Source organism: Petromyzon marinus, chromosome 7 (genome assembly GCF_048934315.1).
Source record: "Petromyzon marinus isolate PM22_M1 ecotype Great Lakes invasive population chromosome 7, UKy_Petmar_22M1.pri1.0, whole genome shotgun sequence".
In the NCBI taxonomy this organism is placed as follows: domain Eukaryota; kingdom Metazoa; phylum Chordata; class Hyperoartia; order Petromyzontiformes; family Petromyzontidae; genus Petromyzon; species Petromyzon marinus.
Genome location: NC_133673.1, coordinates 6,833,043 through 6,852,960, shown reverse-complemented (window position 1 = coordinate 6,852,960; position 19,918 = coordinate 6,833,043). Strand labels below are relative to the sequence as shown.

Genomic DNA, 19,918 nt, shown 5'->3' with positions numbered 1-19,918 from the left:
TTGAAATCGGCCAGTCCGGGGCTCCCGGCGTGTGGGAGCGAAACGTCGGACGTCCTGCCGGACACATCGGAGAGCTCTACAGCAAAAAGCCGTGAAAATCTACACGGTGGTTAAACGTTTCGAAAATATTGCGAAAATAGTGATTTTGCATCAATGTTAGACTCACACTGACCGCCAATAAAAATGCACAAATTAAAATAGGTGGACCAATGAATCGATTCCATGATTAATATAAATTATTAAGCTCATGGTACATGCCTCGATTCGTGTAAGTTGTATGTCATGGGTTCTTGTTACCTTTGCAGCCACTCGACGTGCTATATGTACCAATTATTTTTGCCATCAATTCTTGAATCGAAACGTGACCTTCAATCATGAGATTGAATCACTGGTGGGAGAGGTGTCACAGCTCTATTGATTATATAAAATAATACACAAAAAATATATCTTAATTAATTATACAAGGCACTCTTCTGCATTGCCCCATATCCCAAAGTAGTCTGATGTTAAACAAGAGTGGCATTAAGGTTGTATTTAATTTAGACGGGGCTGGGTGACTCAGTGGTCGGAGCACTGAGCTGGCATTGCTAGATTCGAATCTAGGCAGCCGCCTGTGATTTAAAGCGGGTTCACGAGTGTAGTGAGCTGATGGTTCTCGGCCCAGTAACCAATGACTCCACCAAAAAAACCCATTACATTAAGTTTGGTTCTGCTCCTAGTTTTTGCATTTATATTAACTGAGAACGTGTAATATCTATTTCAGTGTCATGTGAACTGCAAACCTATCAGCGGCAGAGGAGGTGGGAAAGTGTCACCTCATTTTGTGGACCAGAGATCACGTCAGGGAATTTCAGAGATAGTTCTGTGATATCGGCTTCCATGGGCTATTGTTCCACATGAAGAGTTGCACTTAGAGAGATTATAATGAATAATCTGTCTCGTGACATGACACTGTTAACACAATTGTAATTTAATAAAACTGGCGGGAAAGACAAGCTGTTTAGTACATTTGCCAGGGGGTGTATTGCAGTGTGAGATCTTGTTTACGAGGAGTTAATGGGTAGCTGGGAGGTGAAATCCCCTTATAGATTGTTTCGGCATTGCATTCGTTTGGAAGCACTCTTTTCTCATTCCATTTTGAGTTTAAAGCTGAATGTTTTCTCAGCAGCCCCCCACAGTTGAAATGTCCCAAGCGAATTGAGAGTTCGTAATTACTTGTCACTTCTTTCCCCCCTTGTACCATGTTGCCCGCAAGTCCATTTATTCTATCGTTTGATCATTTATCCAGAACGGTGCTCCTTAACACAGTGCTGAACCTCACGGACCTGTGTAAAAGATGGCATCCACCTGCAGTACCCACTCACTATGTTAAAACTATGAACTCTTTTTTTATTTTACCAGGTAAGGCCCACTGAGCTATGTAGCTATTTTTCAGAAGCGACCTGTCCACAAATGACAGCTCAACAAAGTGGCTTGTCATGCGGAAATGTACAGCAGCCAAATACTCTAAGCGCATGACTCTAAATGTGGAGAGTAAAACCGGAGGACCCGGAGAAAAATCCACGCGACCACTGCGGGGAACAATGCCGACACCAAATATAGAGGAGTCAGGGTTGGGATTGAACCCACACACTGCTGTATACGAGGCGAGGTAGTTACTCAAGAACAACAACAACACGTGATAGTGCATTGGCAGTGGGTGTAGAAGTTCAAATAACAAAACGCAGTGCATCCGTCTCAAGTCCTTTTTATTGGTTTTCTTTTATTTTATTTTTATTTTCTATCTACGTGACTTTACCGAAAGAACCAAGAGCATAAAAAGAAATCAATAATGTAACAGGTGATGTTTCAGGCAATGGACCTTCTTGACGGCAGGCGAAATGTGTTGATTTATTGTCGCTAGGAGAGCACTTCTCAGCTAATTGTGCGCTATTGCCTGCCGTTGGTTGATTGGTGGCTGTATCTGCTCGTGTTGCTGTCATTGTTGCTGCAGTGAGCGCCCGTTACCACCGCTGATTGTGGAGTTCCACTTGACGACAGCGGTCGGTGACCTGGCATCACCGCCATGAAGCAGGGCCTTGCCAAGTCAAAGACATCCCTCTATGCCCCCTGAGAGGACCTCTCACGCGGCATGGACCAAGCGCGCTCCTTGTACAATTTTTTGAAAGATCAATTGTCTTTCATTTTGTAATTTCTCTTCATATTTATATTGCCATCGATCCAAACCTTACGATGACTGTATTGTGTAAAATTCTTCACTTTCGGTAAAAAGAACCTTTTACTGTCTGCTCTTGCATATCATGTACACAATGCCATTAATCTGCTTGGAAATTTATTTATCGTTTTACGTTTTTTTTTGCTGGCGACGGCTTCCTTTTTTCGTGCTGTTCTGCAGGTTGTGTACGATACTGATGTATGTATATGTACCTAAAAGGTCGAATTGTGCTTTGGGGATGTTTTGTAAATTTATCGGGAAAATGTAATTACCAGGTAATATGCAGATTTTCTTTTTGTAAAGCTGCACAGGTGTGTGTGAGAGAGAGAGAGAAAGAGCGTGAGAGAGAAAGAGCGTGAGGAGAGAGATGTCGGGAAATGTCAACAGCACAAAGAGCGTGCTGCACCCTCGCTGCTGCGGTCAAGTTACGCAGCTCCGTTAAGTTTCTTTTTCCCGTGACTTGAATGGTCACGCGTGTTGGCGGGCGTTTTGAGGGAGCGCGGTCTACTTTATGAGTGAGGACGGCACTCTTAAATCTATACCCCCCCCCCCCCCCCGGCACGGCTGTCGGGCTCACTGCATTCGCCAACCTCATGCGTATACGTATTTTTCTTTTTTTTTGTCGAGAAATGTCTATACCTCTCCTGAAAGTGGCTGGCAAGATTTTGCGATATTTACCCACCTCACGTTTGAGTCACTCATTCACTCGCACACAAATGTGCTCATGTTTGTGTTGGTGTTGAGTTCCCTTTCAAATGGTTCACTGGATTTCACACTTGCAAATATGTGAATCCCTGTTTTTTTTCTTTCAGTTGACCAAATGGTGTGTTGCTATGACTGCTACCAAGGATTTATTTTAGAATCATTGCTTGTTTGCATTGTTTGATTTGAAGCAACATGTATTCTCTGGGAATGCACTCCAACAATAAGGTGTTTTAATTAAATAAAAGTAATATATCTTGTTTTAGGTATGCTGTTATCATACATCATACACACCAGCCTGTCTCCTACTTACAATGTGGAATCAAATTTTTCAGGCATAAGCCAAATTCGTACACTTTTAAGATGGGGCAATGTTTGTCAGTCGGGCGAATTAGACAACACCAAACCTGGATTCGGGGCACGTGGAGCTGTAAGCTAAAATAAATCCTCACCGCTAAACCTCGTTGGCTGGCTTGGCACAGCTATACTCCAATTTTAATGCAGCCACAGAGAACCAGGTTTTGCCAGCCCAGGAACAGTCCATTTCTGTCGCCGGATCGGCACCAGTGTCCGACTCCACGTGGTCACGTTCCCACGAGCCACGAGTCTCTGCGGGCACATCGCCCACTGCTGCTATTCCCCCCTAAACCCATGCCTCCCTCTCCGATACTCCCCCATTCTCGAAGGTGGCAGTCTGAAAGTAGTCTTAAAACGTTGGTTTTACACCAAGTTGAATACAGGCGTCGGTTAGGTTCGGCTGAGTCGGGGATCGTCAACCTAGCGGCGACGGGGTCGCATGCGGCTGCGTCGTGACGTTATTCACGTGCATTGCGGCTCTTGAAATATTGCGGGGTTGTTTTTTTCACCGCACTCGAAAAAAATGCCTCTTGATTTTTTGATTGCTGACTTCCCCTGGGTTCGGCTGAGTGACGTTAAGAGTCCACTGCTTTTGTGTTTTTTTCACCATGTGCTTTTAATGTAACCAGGCCTGGCAAGACGATCACGTGACGTTCACGTTGATCCCACGATTATGTCACGCCAGGTTACGGGGTCGGCCCAGACGAAAGGTTGCGGCACGGGCTGGCAGGGCCTGATAACCATGCCCGAAGATAGGATGCCAAGCTTTTGCTTTAGGATTGGCTCAGTTAAGGAGGGACTGCCATGGGAATTGCGATGCAGAGATCCAGGCCGGTTCCCACTGACCATCGACACGAGGAATGAGATCTCTTGAGGAAGCAGGAAGAAGGTAAATGTGGCTGCAGGGAGTAAAATAAACAATGTGGCAGTCATGTGGTGAATTACGCTCTGAGGGAGGATTCACAGGCAGATCATGCAGGCTCAGCTCAACAAAGCAATTTCTACATGCAGGTTTTTTGTGTGTGTAATTGGGTAATGCATGCTGGTCGAGGTACGGAGCGTCCATTTCACAGTGCCAAGTAACAGCAGTTTATTTAAAACCCCACTGACACCACACTGACAGTCTTCTCCTCTTGCGCAATTATGTGTTCAATTGTGCAATTACCCTCTATGATTACATTCTATGAAAGCACAGTGCGTCCGGCTTGTGTTTCCGTATTTTTGGAAAAAAAAAAACGCGGGGCAGTATTCCCAGAGAATTTCTCCTTTGACCGCAGTGCAAATCGTGTTCCGGCAAAAACACGGCAATGCATTTTTAACATCCGCGTCACCCCTGCGATGCACGGGACACTCTGAGCTGTGCTCGCTCGCCGGGAGAGGACGCGACGGCGTGACCAGTTGGAACTTAGCGCGTGCAGTGTGGGGGTTTACGGTTTGAATCTCGAGCCCCGCGTGGGTTGACAAGACTTGGCACGTTTCCATGGGACCCCGATGGGTGTACCCGCTGGCAGCGCTGCCAAAAGCACAAGTGCATGCACTCCCGCGGTGCAACTCGACGTTGGGACTCTCGGCAGTCAAGTTTGAGCAGCGCCGGAATTTGAAAGTTACGGACGGTTTCTTTGGAAACTTGCTGAGAAGGTGTTCGGCGATGCATCGAGTCATCGATTTACAGCGGATTGCTAAGGTGTATGCGATGCACGCAATCGCACCGCGGGTGTCATCAATGTTTTTCATTTCATATATGAATCGATTGGTGGTGACACGGGGGTGCCAAAACCTCCAAAACTCCGAAACCAGAAGGCCTATGAAGACGGGAGATGTCACTGAGCCCGATACGCACGCCAAATATGGAAATAGAAAACACGCAAAACACCCATAAACAAGGGGGGCTGCTGGGGATTTGTGCGTGGCAATGGCTATTTTTTTTTAAGTACATCAGGATGCTGGTCTGGTCATGCCCCAGCACGTTCTGCTTCTTACGGGGGCGGCCACCCCCCTTGTCTTTGGGAGCGAGACCACTTGGAGGCAATGGTGCACCAGGCGCTCTCTTGGTACGGCCGGCGGTCACGGTCGTGCTGGCGGGATCGACATCGTCATCATCGCTCCCAGCGTCTCCCTCCGGCAGGACAGGGTGGTAGTACCAGCGATGCTCCCAGAAAAAAAACCTTAAACTATGCCCGGCCCACCAATATTTTGCGGTGACCCGGGCTACCGCCAATCGATTCATATGTTGTATGTAAAAGGTTCAAGTGGACCCCTCCAGGCAGGGCTGCCCAGAGTTGGGGGTGGGGGGCTAAGGGTGAAATTTGCCCTAGGCCTCGCACAACAGAGGGCCTCACAGTGGGCCTATGGATAGTGGAATAATGGGGGCCTCAAGTGACATTTTGTCCCGGGCTTACATTGAACCTCTGGGTGGCCCGGCATACAGTCGCCAAAGGCTGTTGCTACATTCACCACGATGTAAAAACAAATATTCAAATGAATAATTTCTTAAATCTGATCGTCACAATTCATCGAATTATGAGGGCGGTGAATTGTTACACCTCTGCTAATGAGGCACGGAGTGTGCAATCTTTTTAATATTTACTTTACCATCTGTAATGAAAACTTGCCAAGCAATTGATTAACTTTATTTAAAGAAGGACCAAAATATACTTGCATGTGTTCTATTCTGCCAAGGTGTTAACCCTACAGGTGTGTTAGATATTTTATTGAATAATCCTCGCACCAAAAGAAAATATATGTAATCCACGGTCATCATTGTCATCGTTGGCCTGATCATGCGCATCGCCATAATAAGTATCTGGCACGGTCATTGTCATTTGCATCATCACCTGCATTAGAAGTTGTGAATCAAGAAAAATATTATGATGCCATCTTTTTTTATGCCACAAGACCTCTGAAGTCACCCGACCTGGACTCGAATATTGTCTGGGTCGCTGGTGGACTGGAGTAGGTGGCACGCGCGACTCGTAGCCACAGCCATAGCGAGGGTTAATACTGAGATGTGTTTTTTTTGCCTGCTCTGAGAAGAACAACAAAAATCCGGGTCACTGATCCAGATAGACCCCAGGTTTCAGTTTTTAGCCCGACTGAACCCCCCACCCCGTTAAACCCACAGCGATGCCACGCAGTCATATAAAAACTAGGAAAACATTAGGATGGGGAAAAGGCAACATTTATGTTTATTCCACGGTTAACGTAGTCTCTGCCCTTGCTTTTCTAGCCATCCAGCAAGGAATGAAAGTGTCCGAACTAACAGCAACAAAACGGTAATCCTCCTGCGTGGTAAAATCCAGAATTTTCTATTTGCCCGACTTTTGTAATGGGTTTTTTTTGTGCTGTGGCCAAGCCAGGTGCTGTTTCTCACGGCAGCACGAAGGCGGACAAATGCCTGCAGCCAAGCCACTCCCCCCCCCCCCCCCCCAATGCCTGCACCCAGCTTTGTAAACATGTCAACGGCAGGTTTTGTACAGTGTTTGTGTCCTATTCATGCTCCAAAAGCTGACCTGGAAGAGTGTTATTTCATTTTAAGAGGTAATTGCTTCTCTGGTCAATGCCACTGCCAATAAAAAAAGAGGATGAAGGTTCAACAATGTCTTGTGTGTGATTATTTAATTAACTATATGAATTGCTGTTCATTGCCTCGTCTTTCAGCATGTTAAGCCTCGACCCAAGATGCTGCTCGGGGAAGATCTTAGAGGTAGATTGTCTACGGTGCAGCAGCAGTAGTAGGATCTGGGAGAGGGTAGAAAGTGTTGGGTGAGGTTTGGTGCTATCCGTGGCTTTGGCCATGATGAGATCTTGACCCTAGACTGTAAGAAGAGACTGGAATAATTTGTCTTGACTAGGCACTGTTTGAGTACATGGCCTGCTAAGAGAAGTGCTGATATGAAAGGAACCGTACAAGATTGCTGGAGTAGCACAATTATTTTTGATCCCCGGACCTGTCTGCGCAAATGATTGCCCTGCCTTTAGTTGGCATCCTAAGGGTTTTAAAAGCACCTTTACAGCGTCTCGAGATACAGATGAGGTCGTTTAATGATCATTTTTTTGTACTATGTGGTTGGTTTTGCTATTGTGGTAAAACATCGAGTTCTTTCAATTTTAAACCGGGTCATTTGGTTTTCTGTATTACATCACATGCCGTCAGTGTGCTTTCAAGATTCAGCTTCGCAGATATTAGCGGTGCTCTGAGAACAGCTTTGAGAAGACCCTTTGAGACATGAGTGTCGGAGCATCCACTCCTCCGGTTTCAACCCCCAGGGTCTCTCCTGCAAAAACCACCAAGCGAGCTTGGTATCTCCAGGCGTTAAGAGCAAAGGTTGATCTGATGCAGCCAATGAGGCCTGTGACCATCTCTAGGCCAACACCGATGAGGTACATCAGAACGATGAGAGGCACGTCTTTCAGTGATTAAGCCTTCGGATTTTACCACAGTAAATATTTCATAATTGTACAAAACTCGTCTAATTATTCTACTTTAAATAAATATTGACTTGTGGAAATATAAGATTTGAACGCGTATATTTAAATTTGATAGTTGCAGGCCAACAAGCAGAGTAGGGTTAATGCCTTTAGACATTCATTTTTCAAAAGTAGTTTTCACTTAACATCTCTTCATACTAAAAAAAATTTCTTCAGTTGCAGTCAAGAAAACGTAGTCGGCAACGTTTTGGACAACGGCCATTCCTCAGCTCATTTCTCTTTTTCAGGCCCCAGTGTAATAGATGAATGAATGTTTATTGTTGATTTTGCTTGTGCACCACTGCCCATGCAGCATCACCAAAACCCGTCAGACTATCTCACATGATAAGCTCATTTTATGCAGCAATAATACAATCCGACAGCACCTAGAATGTTGGGTATACATCTTTGTTTATTTGTCACAGACAGATGTACATATGATTCCGTTTTATTTCAGTAATGCCTTTAAATGACATGGCAATTTTAACTGTGCAAATTTGTATTGTCAACATCAAAAACCTTTATTATGAATAACATCATTCCATTACTGTCTTACATATATTTTGAAATACATGTTTGGTTACTTGGCATGGCCTGTAAATAACAATGAGAGCATGGTGTGATCATTAGTCTGGGTAATTTTCACAGAGCAGGCCAAAATGCATTGTAGAGTACGATAAAAACATGTAAAATGTAACGCTGTATAGTGTCTCGTTTTCATATGTATAAGATCGAAAATAGTGGATACATTCCAGTAACATTAAAGAATACCAAGACAATGGAAGTGTTTTCACATTACATTATTAAATTACAGATTTCCACCTTCCATAGGCACTTCACGGACATTTTCGTCACGTGATTTTTTTTTAGGTCAAAAACCGTTATTGTACATGAGTAGATTAATGACCTCTGTGCAATTCATCACCATTTGCATCCAGTGGAATAAAATAAATGGCAGTGATGTATGCACACTCAAACTGTATTGCGATTAACACAGATGAGCAGCGATTCCGCCAATTGTCGCTGCTACTTGGCTTGCGAGTAGAAGACCCTGTAATCCAGACTTCTTTCAAGAGGTATTCCAAGTCAGTGCATTCTACGAAAAGCATTTTCAAAACTTTCAAATTATTTTCTAGTGAGTGCATATGTAATACAACGTGTTCCTCAGAGCAGGATCATTATCTGCAGTGTTTAAGTGGTATACGATCACTTACAATACTCAAATGTACACCGCAAATATTTATTTTCAATGGCTTTAGGCAGAGTGTTGTTGGTGAGTGGTACGAGTACGTGGCCTGTTTTACACCAGCATACTCTATTGTGGAATAAAAAAAATAAACCATCTAATCCCAGCCATTTGCTGCTGTGTTTGATTGCACGCTGTCTGACCAGTTGTAAAACAGTCAGCAAGACACCTGGGAATGTAATTGGGAAACTCAAGTTTCTAAAGGCAATGTATTAAAACACGAAGATAGAGAATGACCTAACTTTGAGACTAATTTAAACGAGTGAGTGCACGTTCAAAGGGTGTAAATCCATTCCATTTGGCAAAAGATGTTGGCTTCAAGCATTTGAGGTATCGTAGGTATCATCAATATGTATTACCACTTTAGGCCATGCAGACAACAATGGTTTTAAAACAACTTAACTTATTGCAATCTTATCCGACCAAGTACCTGACTCCCAAGATAGGGAAACTGATAATATTTTTAAATGAGTTTGTCGAATTTTCATTTAAAGCTTTCGTGACTGCAGGGATTCATATTCTTGGTTCTTTCGGTAAAGTCACGTAGAAGGGAAACAAAAAATAATAAAAAAAATATAAAACAATAATTTTTTTTCTAATTTTCTTGTGGTTTTCACACCTGATGATGATTGCTTGTGTTGCATTCGAAACGTCGTGAGCATTTTATTGTTTTATAATGTTTTTATTATTTACTATTATTGTTTCCCTTCTACGTGACTTTACCAAAAGAACCAAGAATAGGAGTTTGTCTAACTTAAATGTAATTTATCTAAAGTAAAATGTTATCTCTTTTCTAATAATTTTGGCAAATAAGGCCTTTTGCCAACCACTGTCTGCTTACACTGTAGTGACACCAAAAATGTATTCTATGCGTTGCTTGCCTTTAGGTATCTTATTGTTTAAACTATATATACAGGAAAGGGTAAAAAATAGGTTTGTTTAAAGAATACTTCTTGCATCTGTCAGACAATGAAGTATTTCAGTTGGGTGGCCCAGCACCAAATTGGCCACTGACAATGCCCGTGTGTGTGTGTCAATCCAAGGTAACTCTGCCCTTCCACAGGCTACGACTGCTCTACTACGTGAGACCCCAGTGCACAGGTCCCCGTTGGGTTTGCAGCATTTCACAGCGTTCACTTCACATTTTTCATGGCCTCCTCCAGCTCTTTAAACACGAGCGGCTCTTCGATGGTGGAGGTGATCTGGGGGTAAAAACCAAAGCAGAACACATCCGCAAGCGTCAGTACCGGCCGGGTATTAAGTCATGCAAGGCATTGCATTCCTGTGCCACCTGATGAATTACGCTGGACAATGTATTTTCTTGTACACATTAGCACAGTCATACAATCCATTTTTATGCATGTTAACATTGGATAAGATCACATTTCTTTAGCTGTGCATCCATCATCATCGTAAACAGCCATGTTCTATTCACTGCTGGATGATGACCTCCCCATGTTGTTGACAACCCTCATTGTCTTGCAAAGCAATAATCCATTTCACTCCTTGCACATAAGCTGATGTCACTGCTCAATCTCTGTGGCGATCGTCCTCTGAGGCGTGTTCCCCCTCCTTTGGCTGCGAGTCCATCACTATGTTTGTCCATCAACCTTCGCGCAATGTGCCGTGGGAAAGCCTGCTTACTTTTCTAAAGGTTAATGCGATTTCTCCAATTTGCATGTATTGTCTGGTTCCATGTGGTTTTTTTCACCTCTTATTGAAATTGCCAGAATGTACCCGTCCATGCTTCTTTGCGTACATTTTCAGTTTATGATCCATTTTATTTAGTGCCTATCTTACTTATGTATATGCCTTAGCAGAGTGTAATTTTGTTTTAATTTTCAAAATGTAACTTTCTAAAATAACTCTAGCCTCCTCTCATTCACCTCTTTATTTCACCATTTTAATGCCAGTACATGCTGTGCATTACTCATCACATAAATGAATGCATTAATGCTACATCACAGTTCACTCATGCACACTCAAGAGCATAGCGAAATGTGAAATTAGAATTAACCGTGTGTATGGAATGTGGCTGTTTTACAGTAAAGCTGTGTGCACATGCAACGATATGTCAAGAGAATCGTAAATAAATGATCGATACCAGTGCTGAACTCAAACCAGCTCTCCCTGGTATGATCAGCTACATCGCATGGCAGATGCAAGAGCTACCTCCTGCACCAATAATGGACAATTAAGAAAAATCCACAGTGCAACCGCAGCCATCAATCTCAAACCGTGGATCACAAAGTGACAGCAGTTCCCGCTTCTATCATTATTCACAATTCTAATCCTGAAGCCATTCACCAGCTCTGCACTCTCGACATGAACATATAAATGTTGCTGATCAACTCCCCAAAATACGAAATAACTCAGACCAGCTACTTGCATGGGCCACATCTTACAAACCTATGGTTATAGAAGCACATTGCACATTTACCATCATGAGAATTATCAGACAAGTGGTTGTCAGTCTATCGCTGGATGAAGGGCTCTGCATGTTGGGAACATTCTCTGGTCCTGTGTGACGGTATTCCCATATGCGTAATCGGCAACTCATTCTACCTATATACATACATAATTCGTGTAATTACTTTCTCGTTTCAGAAATATTTTTGCACATTAAATAAGATGTTTAATAAACAATTCCGACGTAGCGAAATTTTGCAAAAGAGATGATACCATTTTCGCGGACACTATCGCGTGCATTGTATGGCAACATCGCCATATCACGGCAACCACAATTGTGAGCGAGCGCTATCAAGGCGGCAGGGCTTGCGCGTCCGTGGGAGCGAGGGCATCACCGTGTACGGCTTGCGGTTGACCAGCGCGGCGATGGTGGAGCGGGGAACCTTGCCGGAACGCGTACGCGGCAGCCGCTGCACGAAGATGGCGCGCCGGAAGGCGGCAACGGGGCCAACGCTGTTGCGCACGAGGTCCACGACCTCACGGAGCAGCTCGTCGTGCTTCTTGGTCACACCTACTCGCGCGCCGGCAGAGACCCACACCCCGTGCAGCCTTCAGCCGACTGCTGGTCACTGATTTATGGACGGGACGGTACGTGAGCGGGTGAATCGTCACACTCCGACCAGTTGTCCCCTTTTCAACCCGTTTTGCGCTGGCGCTTGGGAAATCCCTCGTAATGCGCGGCTGGACTTCGCGCAGCTGCTCGGCAGACATCTCACCATCTTAATGATAAACGAAGTGACACTCTTGTGCCAAATAGCGCCGCAAACCTTTTGCGTTAACCTAACGCAAGCAAGCGTGCAAATGACAAACGTGCGAGCCTGTTCATTCATCATGGGTGTTCTCCGCTCACAAAGCAGAAGGCAATAAATAAATGCCGTGTGTTTTTAAATTGTAAATGATTTAATCCACCACGGGTGGTTAACTGCCACACTTGTCGCATATTACACACCGTTTATTGCACAGGGCTGTACGTAATTATCGCCATATATTTTTTTACGAGAGTGCTGATATGTGGATTGGGAGACCGCAGCGTGTGTTCTCGCTTGAGCCTGCAAAAGTGGCGGTGACTGCAGATGGAAACAAATAGCCGCGACTGTTAGCTTGATTAAGCGAGTGCAGTGGGAGGAGTGGAGAGATGCTTCGCCGAAGTTAAATAGCGCAACTCTCCCCGCAGTGTTATTGATAACATTGCAATTGGAAGTCGCACCGCTTAACGTCGGCTCGGCAGGCGAGCGTGCCATGCCGCGCGTGTCGCCTTACCGCTCTTGAGGACACACAGCGCGAAGGGCACCAGCCCCTTCACGGAGTCCTCCAGCCCTACCACAGCGCAGTCCACCACCGCCGAGTGTTGCAGGATGGCCTGGAGGGGGTCAAGCGAGCGTGGGTGAGCCACACGTGGCAGTGACGATCAAGAGACGATCAAGTTTAAACTTTTTTTTTTTTTTCCACCAGCTAAGGCCCACTGAGCTGCGTAGATCTTTTTCAGAAGCGACCTGGTCACAAATGATAGCTCAACGAAGTGGCTTATCAAGGTGGAAATTATAGCAGCCAAAAAACTGTTAATGCATGCTGTTGCAAAATTTTGTAGAGAAACATCCACGCGACCACAGGCAGCACATGCAAACTCCAAATATACAGGCGTCAGTGTTGGGATAGAACCCACGACATCCTCTATAGTCTATACCAAGCGAGGCCGTTAACATCTCGCCGCCGTGGCGAGGGGCACGTGGAGGGATGCAGGCTAGGCAGAGGTAGGCAGTGAAAGGCAAGGCCAAGGGAATGTGAGAGCAACTAAAGACAGGCAGAGCACGACAAGGTCAAGTAAGGCCAGATTAGGTGCAGGTACACAGTGGCTAGGAAAGGTATGCAAAGAGTTGCAGGTGAAGAACGGTAACACGAAGGGAGGACAAGCAACTAGAGGTAAGGTGAGGCAAACGACAAGCAGGGACGGCGATGGACAGGAAAACAAAGCAAAGACAGACAATTGTACCGCAGGCACAGACAAGGATAGCTGGACAGGAAATTTTAATCAAGATACACTAAGGGAAAATCAGAATATATGTAGACTGGAGAAGGAATCCGATGAGCTTTGAAGCTCTTTTTCACAGATGTCCAGCAGAGGCGGGTCAGCAAGTTACAACAACACGCAATACAAAACATCATAGCGTAAAATAGAGAAAAGCTAGGCAAAGTCACTAAAATGAAATTGATAAAGTACATAAGTACAAATTGCACAAATACATACATTTCTGTCGATGTTTCCATACCAAATGCAAGCTTTAGCCAGGCAGCAAACAACACCAACAATAACAGTCCCAGAACACACCAAGCAATCGCACAGTCTCTCAATTAAATTGCACATTACCATTTAACTATCGATACATGGATACGGATCAAAGTTACAAATCACATTTACAAATGTGGTTGTATCCAGCACCAATATTCTGCCTCGGGTCAGGGAAGCCGTGGGTCTACAGAGGCAGCGTTGCAGGAGGGGTCGGGGGAAGGCGAGGAAGGTGAAGTAAGAAACAGAAGACTTGAACAGCAGCCACTGAAGATCAACAGCAAGCGGTAGGTTACACGAGGATAGCAATTCAAAGTCGTAGAGGTTTTTGCAACAACAACAACAACAACAAAAAGGCCCCAATGAGTGGCAAGCTGGCAGGCACAATCAGGGCCAGTGAGGTTTTGATTAAAGCGGATGGATGTGAGCAGGCGGAAGAGCCGGAGAAAGAGAAGACCGGTAAAGCAGGGACAGGGCTGACGGGAGAGGGGAGAGAGGGAGGAGGGGAGGTCGGATGAGGGCGGCCTCCAATATGCACGGGGAAACGAGGAGGGTCACGGGGAGATCAGAGAGGAACGGGTGAGGTTCGACCTGGTCGGACGGAATTCGGGTAGAAGGAACCAGATGAGTTCTTACGAGGCAGTAGTTGTGACAAAATAAGGAAGGGAAATTCGACCTTAACTTCAAAGAAAACATGGCCATGTGCCTGCGACTGATGAAAGAGACAGATTTAGAGACCTGCTCCAGCCACCCTATGCCTGCATGGATTTTATGTTTGTGAACAAGCTGTTACCCATGAGGTCAGGCACGTGAATGCTATTTGAAGAAAATGCGAGCGCTGAGATTTAATCCTCGGCGTGACAGCAACACTGTACACGTGCTGTTATTGCCACATGCTGGTACGTTTGTTGATTGCTAAATTATTTCACGAAGGTTGTGTCACCGATCCGTAAGATAATGAGTACATTTCTGTTGTGGTGCTATACAGAAATAGGCGGGACATGAATACTGATAGAAAATATGACACAAAGGACACTCGAGATAGGACCCACATATGCAATATTCATTACAAGACTCCTTTGACATGGATGAAACGCAGGGCACACAAAATCAGTTGGCAGATTCTTGACAATGGCGAGGTAGTCAATTGCCATGCAAATTAAGTTATGCGACAACGAACCCAGATGTTGAGAACCTGAAAGTTGTTATATGAAATTATTTATTTACCTTCGTTGGACTTAATTCCAAAGTGCATTCAACATTCGTGCACGTTTTAAGCATCGCACACAATCAAATACATCTTGGCTTCAGTAAAAAAAAAAAATGGATATTACTGAGCCGGGTCTATGAGTTTGCAGATGCTCACAGGGTGATTGATTTATAGAAGTCCTAGTGATTTACCATGACCCTCTTACTTTAATCTCGACAGGCAATGAAATATTGTGAAAGCAATGGTGCCATCATTTACAGAGGAGAGCGTTAACAGATTCAATAAGTGTATTGTAATTGGTGGTGGCTTGCTGCCGCGGTGTCACGGTTAGCACACTCGTGATGGTTCGCCTCCAAACCAGAGCTCGCTTGTTCAATCTCCCAGCACGGCAAGTGAAATGAAAGCCAGGATTTAATAATCCCGCCCCCCCTCCCCCCCCAAATGTTTGTTTTGTTGTAGTACGGAGTTAGACTGATGGCCTTAATCTAAGTTTTCTTGTGGTTGTTGTTGTTGTTTGACTTGCATCCCACTGGGATTTTTTGCACACAGCGTTGGTGTACGGTGCTATTTTCAGGAATATTTTTGCTGCTTTTTTCAGGAATATTTTTGCTGCTTTTTTCAGGAATATTTTTTGCTGAAACTGAACTCTGTCCAGCCAGCTGTATAAATGGGTTCACCACAGTTAGTCAATCGGCAGGTCGCATGCGGTTTGGCAAGGTGTGTGTACTCCCACCTCTTCCACAGTGCCAGGTTAAATTTCGATTTAAAGCTTTCGTGACTGCAGGGATTCATCTTCTTGGTTCTTTCGGTAAAGTCATGTAGAAGGGAAATAATAAAATAATAAAAATAAAACATAATAAAATAAAAATAAGTGCCAGGTCAGCTGAAATAACCCTCGAGAGGGGCTCTCGAGTGGAGCCCCTTCTGTCAGCAGTGGATTGTGCCAGCGATGCACCTTTACCATGTAATGAGGATGGTGGTGGGATTCAACGCTGTTTTCTCAAAAACATGTCCCCGAAATGTTTTAGTGGGTTGTCTATAAATGGATCACCCTGCAACGTGTTTTTTTCGCACCATTAGCAGCCAACCGTGCGCTAATCGGCTGCATCACAATACACCGGCCGCGTTCACTTCCACGACGCAGCGTCACGCGGAGGGCCTCCTCGCCGTGCGACGGCGCGTCCGGGAATCGTCTCGGGTTGGGGCGCCGCCGCCGCCGCCGCGTACCTCCTCAATGGCGCCCGACGACAGCCTGTGACCAGCCACGTTGATGACATCGTCGACACGCGCCATCACGTACACGTAGCCGTCCTCGTCCATCTTGCCGGCGTCCATCGTGTCATAGTACCCCTGTGGTGCGTCCAGGGAAAGACAGCAGGAACAAAACGCATTGCTGCCGGATTCAACGCACGTATAATGAGCGTACAATATTTTTTGATTTAAAGCTTTCGTGACTGCAGTAATTCATATTCTTAGCTCTTTCGGTAAAGTCACGTTGAAGGGAAACAATAAAACAATAAAATATATAGAAAACAATAAAAAAATTATCACGACGTTTCGACCATAACACAGGTGTGATGACGACCGTTTGTGTTATGGTCGAAACGTCGTGAGAATTTTTTATTGTTTCATATATATTTTATTATTTTATTGTTTCCCTTCAACGTGACTTTACCGAAAGAGCTAAGAATACGTACAATATTTATCAAGGTCTCATTGCACTCGCACCAGATTGCATTCATTTATAACCACGCGATGCAAGACCATGCACTAAGGCAGGGAAATCTGCCAAGGTCGCCGTGTGTACGTACGGGGAATGACTTGAAGTAGGTGTCTTCGTACTTCTGGTTGTTTTCCCACAGCGTGGCCATGCAACCAGGTGCCAAGGGCAACCTAAATCGCAGCACAGAGGACATTGATCACCACCACCACCACCACCATCATCGCTATTATCATCTCGTAATTACTATGCAAATAGGTTTGTGCAAGACATGACCTAATTCTCAACACGGTGATATGCTCACCAGTAATAATAAAGTCGTGACTGTTTTTTTTTCTTCTATTTTCGAATTAACTTCGTAATCAACTGTGGGGCCATGTGATGGATGATGGACAGCAAATGGCAGTGCAGCGAAATTAATTGTTGTACTGTGCTTCTATGCTTCCGAGTCTGTGCTCCCTGCCTTCACCAGCCTGCACTGACCAACGTGGGGGACTATGGTCAAATATTACTCACAAATAATTCACAAGGCATGGGCAGGGCCCTCATTCAGCAGGAGATTGACAAAGGGACTGTACGTGAGGAATGCTAAACACCATCAATACCAACATAGCACCCATTACTGCCACCTCATTTATCCCCATCAACGACAGTGAGTGATTAGTTATATTATAATGATCGAGTCTGTTGTAATTACCCTCATGTTTAGCATAATAATCATAATAATTGTAGCATGGCATTGTGGTCAATTGGAAACAGTGATTTGTGGATTCCTTGTATGGAAGAATTTAGATTTATATATGAGAAATAACTAAAATATGGCAACTAGAATGCTATAACACAAACAACGAACGGTCATATCTTGTGAATAAAACGTTTAAATTTGTTGTAACTTCATTTCAAACAGAAAACATGTGCGGAAGGAGGAGCAACCTGGGACACTAGCCACTTGCAGCAGAGCCAGTCAGAGTACTCCCGGCACGCTCCCGCAGATTTCTAAACTCAAACTCCACAGGCAACCGGCGCTGCGTAACCACCGTGTGTGTCCTGTGTCTCTCGGCCATATGTCGATTTTTGTATCTGGCTCTTAGCAGTGACGATGGGGAGTAATCGCCCACCCCCAATGCCAAGCATCGAGTGGACTATAAGATCCTGCTGCTGGCCTACAACGCTCTCAATGTGTTCGCCCCACAACATTCACAGGAACTTATCAATTTTTATACTCGAACGATGTCCCTTAGCTCTTCGGATCACCTTCTTATAAGTACTCCAAGGTCAAGGCTCTGTCAGTGTAGTTCCCAGACTAATTAACGCTTTGTCTTTGGCCATAAGACAATCAGAGTCGTTAGAGCTAATTTAAGTCTTGTCTTGAAAACTCAACCTCTTTAAATTGGCATTCATCCGCTAGTTCTGACCATTTACACTGGCTCTGTTGATTTCCTGCTTTCCATACATGCCGCATCAGGATCTACGGATGGAACGCACCTTACAAATGGAAAGTATTATAACTATAAAACTAATTGGTATTTTAGTTATAAATGTCAGAGAAAGACGTGCATTTATATGTTTAAAATGCCATGTTTCTATAACCGCTTCTGGGGTGTAAGGTCAGTACAGGCAGTCCCCAACTTACGAGTGGGTACCGTTCCCGAGACCCGTTCGTAAGTCCAACGTTTAATAAGTCGGAACACAATAATGTGCCGTATTTAAATGCACATATGGTCAGTGTTACGAAACATGTTACGGTTCAACAAAAAAAGGGGAAGCATTGTTAAACTCATAAAGAAGAGGTAATATTGTAGATTTGCATGCGACACTGCAAAATAGTTCCGCGGTTCGGTTCGCAAAGTGCAAGTTCGCGTTCGCAAGTCGGATGGTTAAAAAAACAATCTTACTTAAGCTCATTCGTAAGTGCGGCTGTTCGTAAGTCGGGCGTTCGTAGGTCGGGCGTTCGTAAGTCGGGCGTTCGTAGGCCGGGCGTTCGTAAGTCGGGGGACCACCCGTAACGTGCGCGCTTCCCCGCTCGTGCAGCGTCGCCGCTGCGTGTGATGGTGGCAGCCAGCAGGGGGCAGTACACCCAACGCTCACCTCATCCCGATCGTTTGTGCAAGCACCATCATCATAAGCTTCCAGATTTATGTTTTAATCAGCAGTTAATCAACATTTCGATGCATTGCTGCCACAGATTTCAGTGAAGGTGCCGAATGGTGCTTTGATACAAATGTATTTCAATATGTCAATGAATTCGTGGCTCAATAGAGATTGTATATATCCGTGTAAGAATATATAACGTAGATCAGCGCCTTGCGGGCATAAATATTCCACTGAGGCACTGGGCGGTAATGCTTGATACAAGTTTATACAGCAGGGATATAATAAATCCAGAAGCTGATTAAATTGGCGGTTGTACGAAAATAAAGTGAATTAAAGAGCTCTTATTAAATACCAATGAAAGGAGGCACATGCATTGAACTGTTGACCGCATTTGTTTAAACAGTAAAGGAAACGTTTTTACTGTTATTTGCAAGCATTGTGTAAAACGGATGCCTGTCAGCTGAAAATGCACAAACAAATATTGTTCTTCATTGGTATGTATGGCGAGTTGGAGAGATAAGCAACTGATTTCAAGAATAGCAACACAAGTTATACACTGATGTCGAGATTCATTCGCTATTCCAGGGCACAGGTTGTAAGCGGATGCATTGAATAAGATACACGTGGTATTCCACGCGAGGTACATATCATAACTGATACCATTGCCAGGGCAGAACAGATGCGGGTATACAGCCTCGTTCATCTGAACGTCGGTCAAAGAAGCAGCCAAAGACAATGATTGTTCAGAACCTCATATTCGTTCACTGTTAGGGATTCTCTGGAATCCGTGTGGACTTACTTGACGACAATGTTTCCCAGGTTGCCTCTCTTTGACTCCTGGTTATTGCTATCCACCACTCGCACTGTGGAAATGACGGCACGTTAAGGCACCATACTTTAACTCCATGCAGTGTACACTTACTGCAATGCGGTATTTAACGTAACATAAGCATACAATTGTCTGTAACTTTTTACACGAGTGATAATACTATCTGATTTGATAATACACTGAGAGTACAGACAGTCCCACATTTATTACCGTACTTTTAAACATCTACACTGTAGTAGTGTCTATAATCACTGGCGGAGCCAGTGGGGGGGGGGGGGGGGGTTGGGGTGGCATGTGCCCCCCCAATGATCCAATCGAAATCCCT

General features: G+C 44.7%; 2 protein-coding genes across 15 annotated transcripts in view; one reads left to right on the top strand and one right to left on the bottom strand.

Annotated features, from left to right (window-relative positions):
• Positions 1 to 6,870, top strand: part of PPFIA2 (PPFI scaffold protein A2) — a 351,275-nt gene extending 344,405 nt beyond the window's left edge. For all 13 annotated transcript variants that reach the window (XM_076065293.1, XM_076065299.1, XM_076065297.1 and 10 more), the window contains one exon: positions 1,994 to 6,870. The gene's annotated coding sequence lies outside the window, so the exon portion shown is untranslated. The remainder of the gene's footprint in view (positions 1 to 1,993) is intronic.
• A 1,265-nt stretch (positions 6,871 to 8,135) lies between these two features.
• Positions 8,136 to 19,918, bottom strand: part of ACSS3 (acyl-CoA synthetase short chain family member 3) — a 37,831-nt gene continuing 26,048 nt past the window's right edge. For both annotated transcript variants that reach the window (XM_076065303.1, XM_032948868.2), the window contains exons 11-16: positions 19,564 to 19,627; positions 16,762 to 16,843; positions 16,178 to 16,300; positions 12,717 to 12,816; positions 11,792 to 11,967; positions 8,136 to 10,189 (exon numbers count right to left, since the gene is read on the bottom strand). In XM_076065303.1, the coding sequence (XP_075921418.1) occupies positions 10,121 to 10,189; positions 11,792 to 11,967; positions 12,717 to 12,816; positions 16,178 to 16,300; positions 16,762 to 16,843; positions 19,564 to 19,627 (614 nt within the window). In that variant the 3' untranslated portion in view covers positions 8,136 to 10,120. The remainder of the gene's footprint in view (positions 10,190 to 11,791; positions 11,968 to 12,716; positions 12,817 to 16,177; positions 16,301 to 16,761; positions 16,844 to 19,563; positions 19,628 to 19,918) is intronic.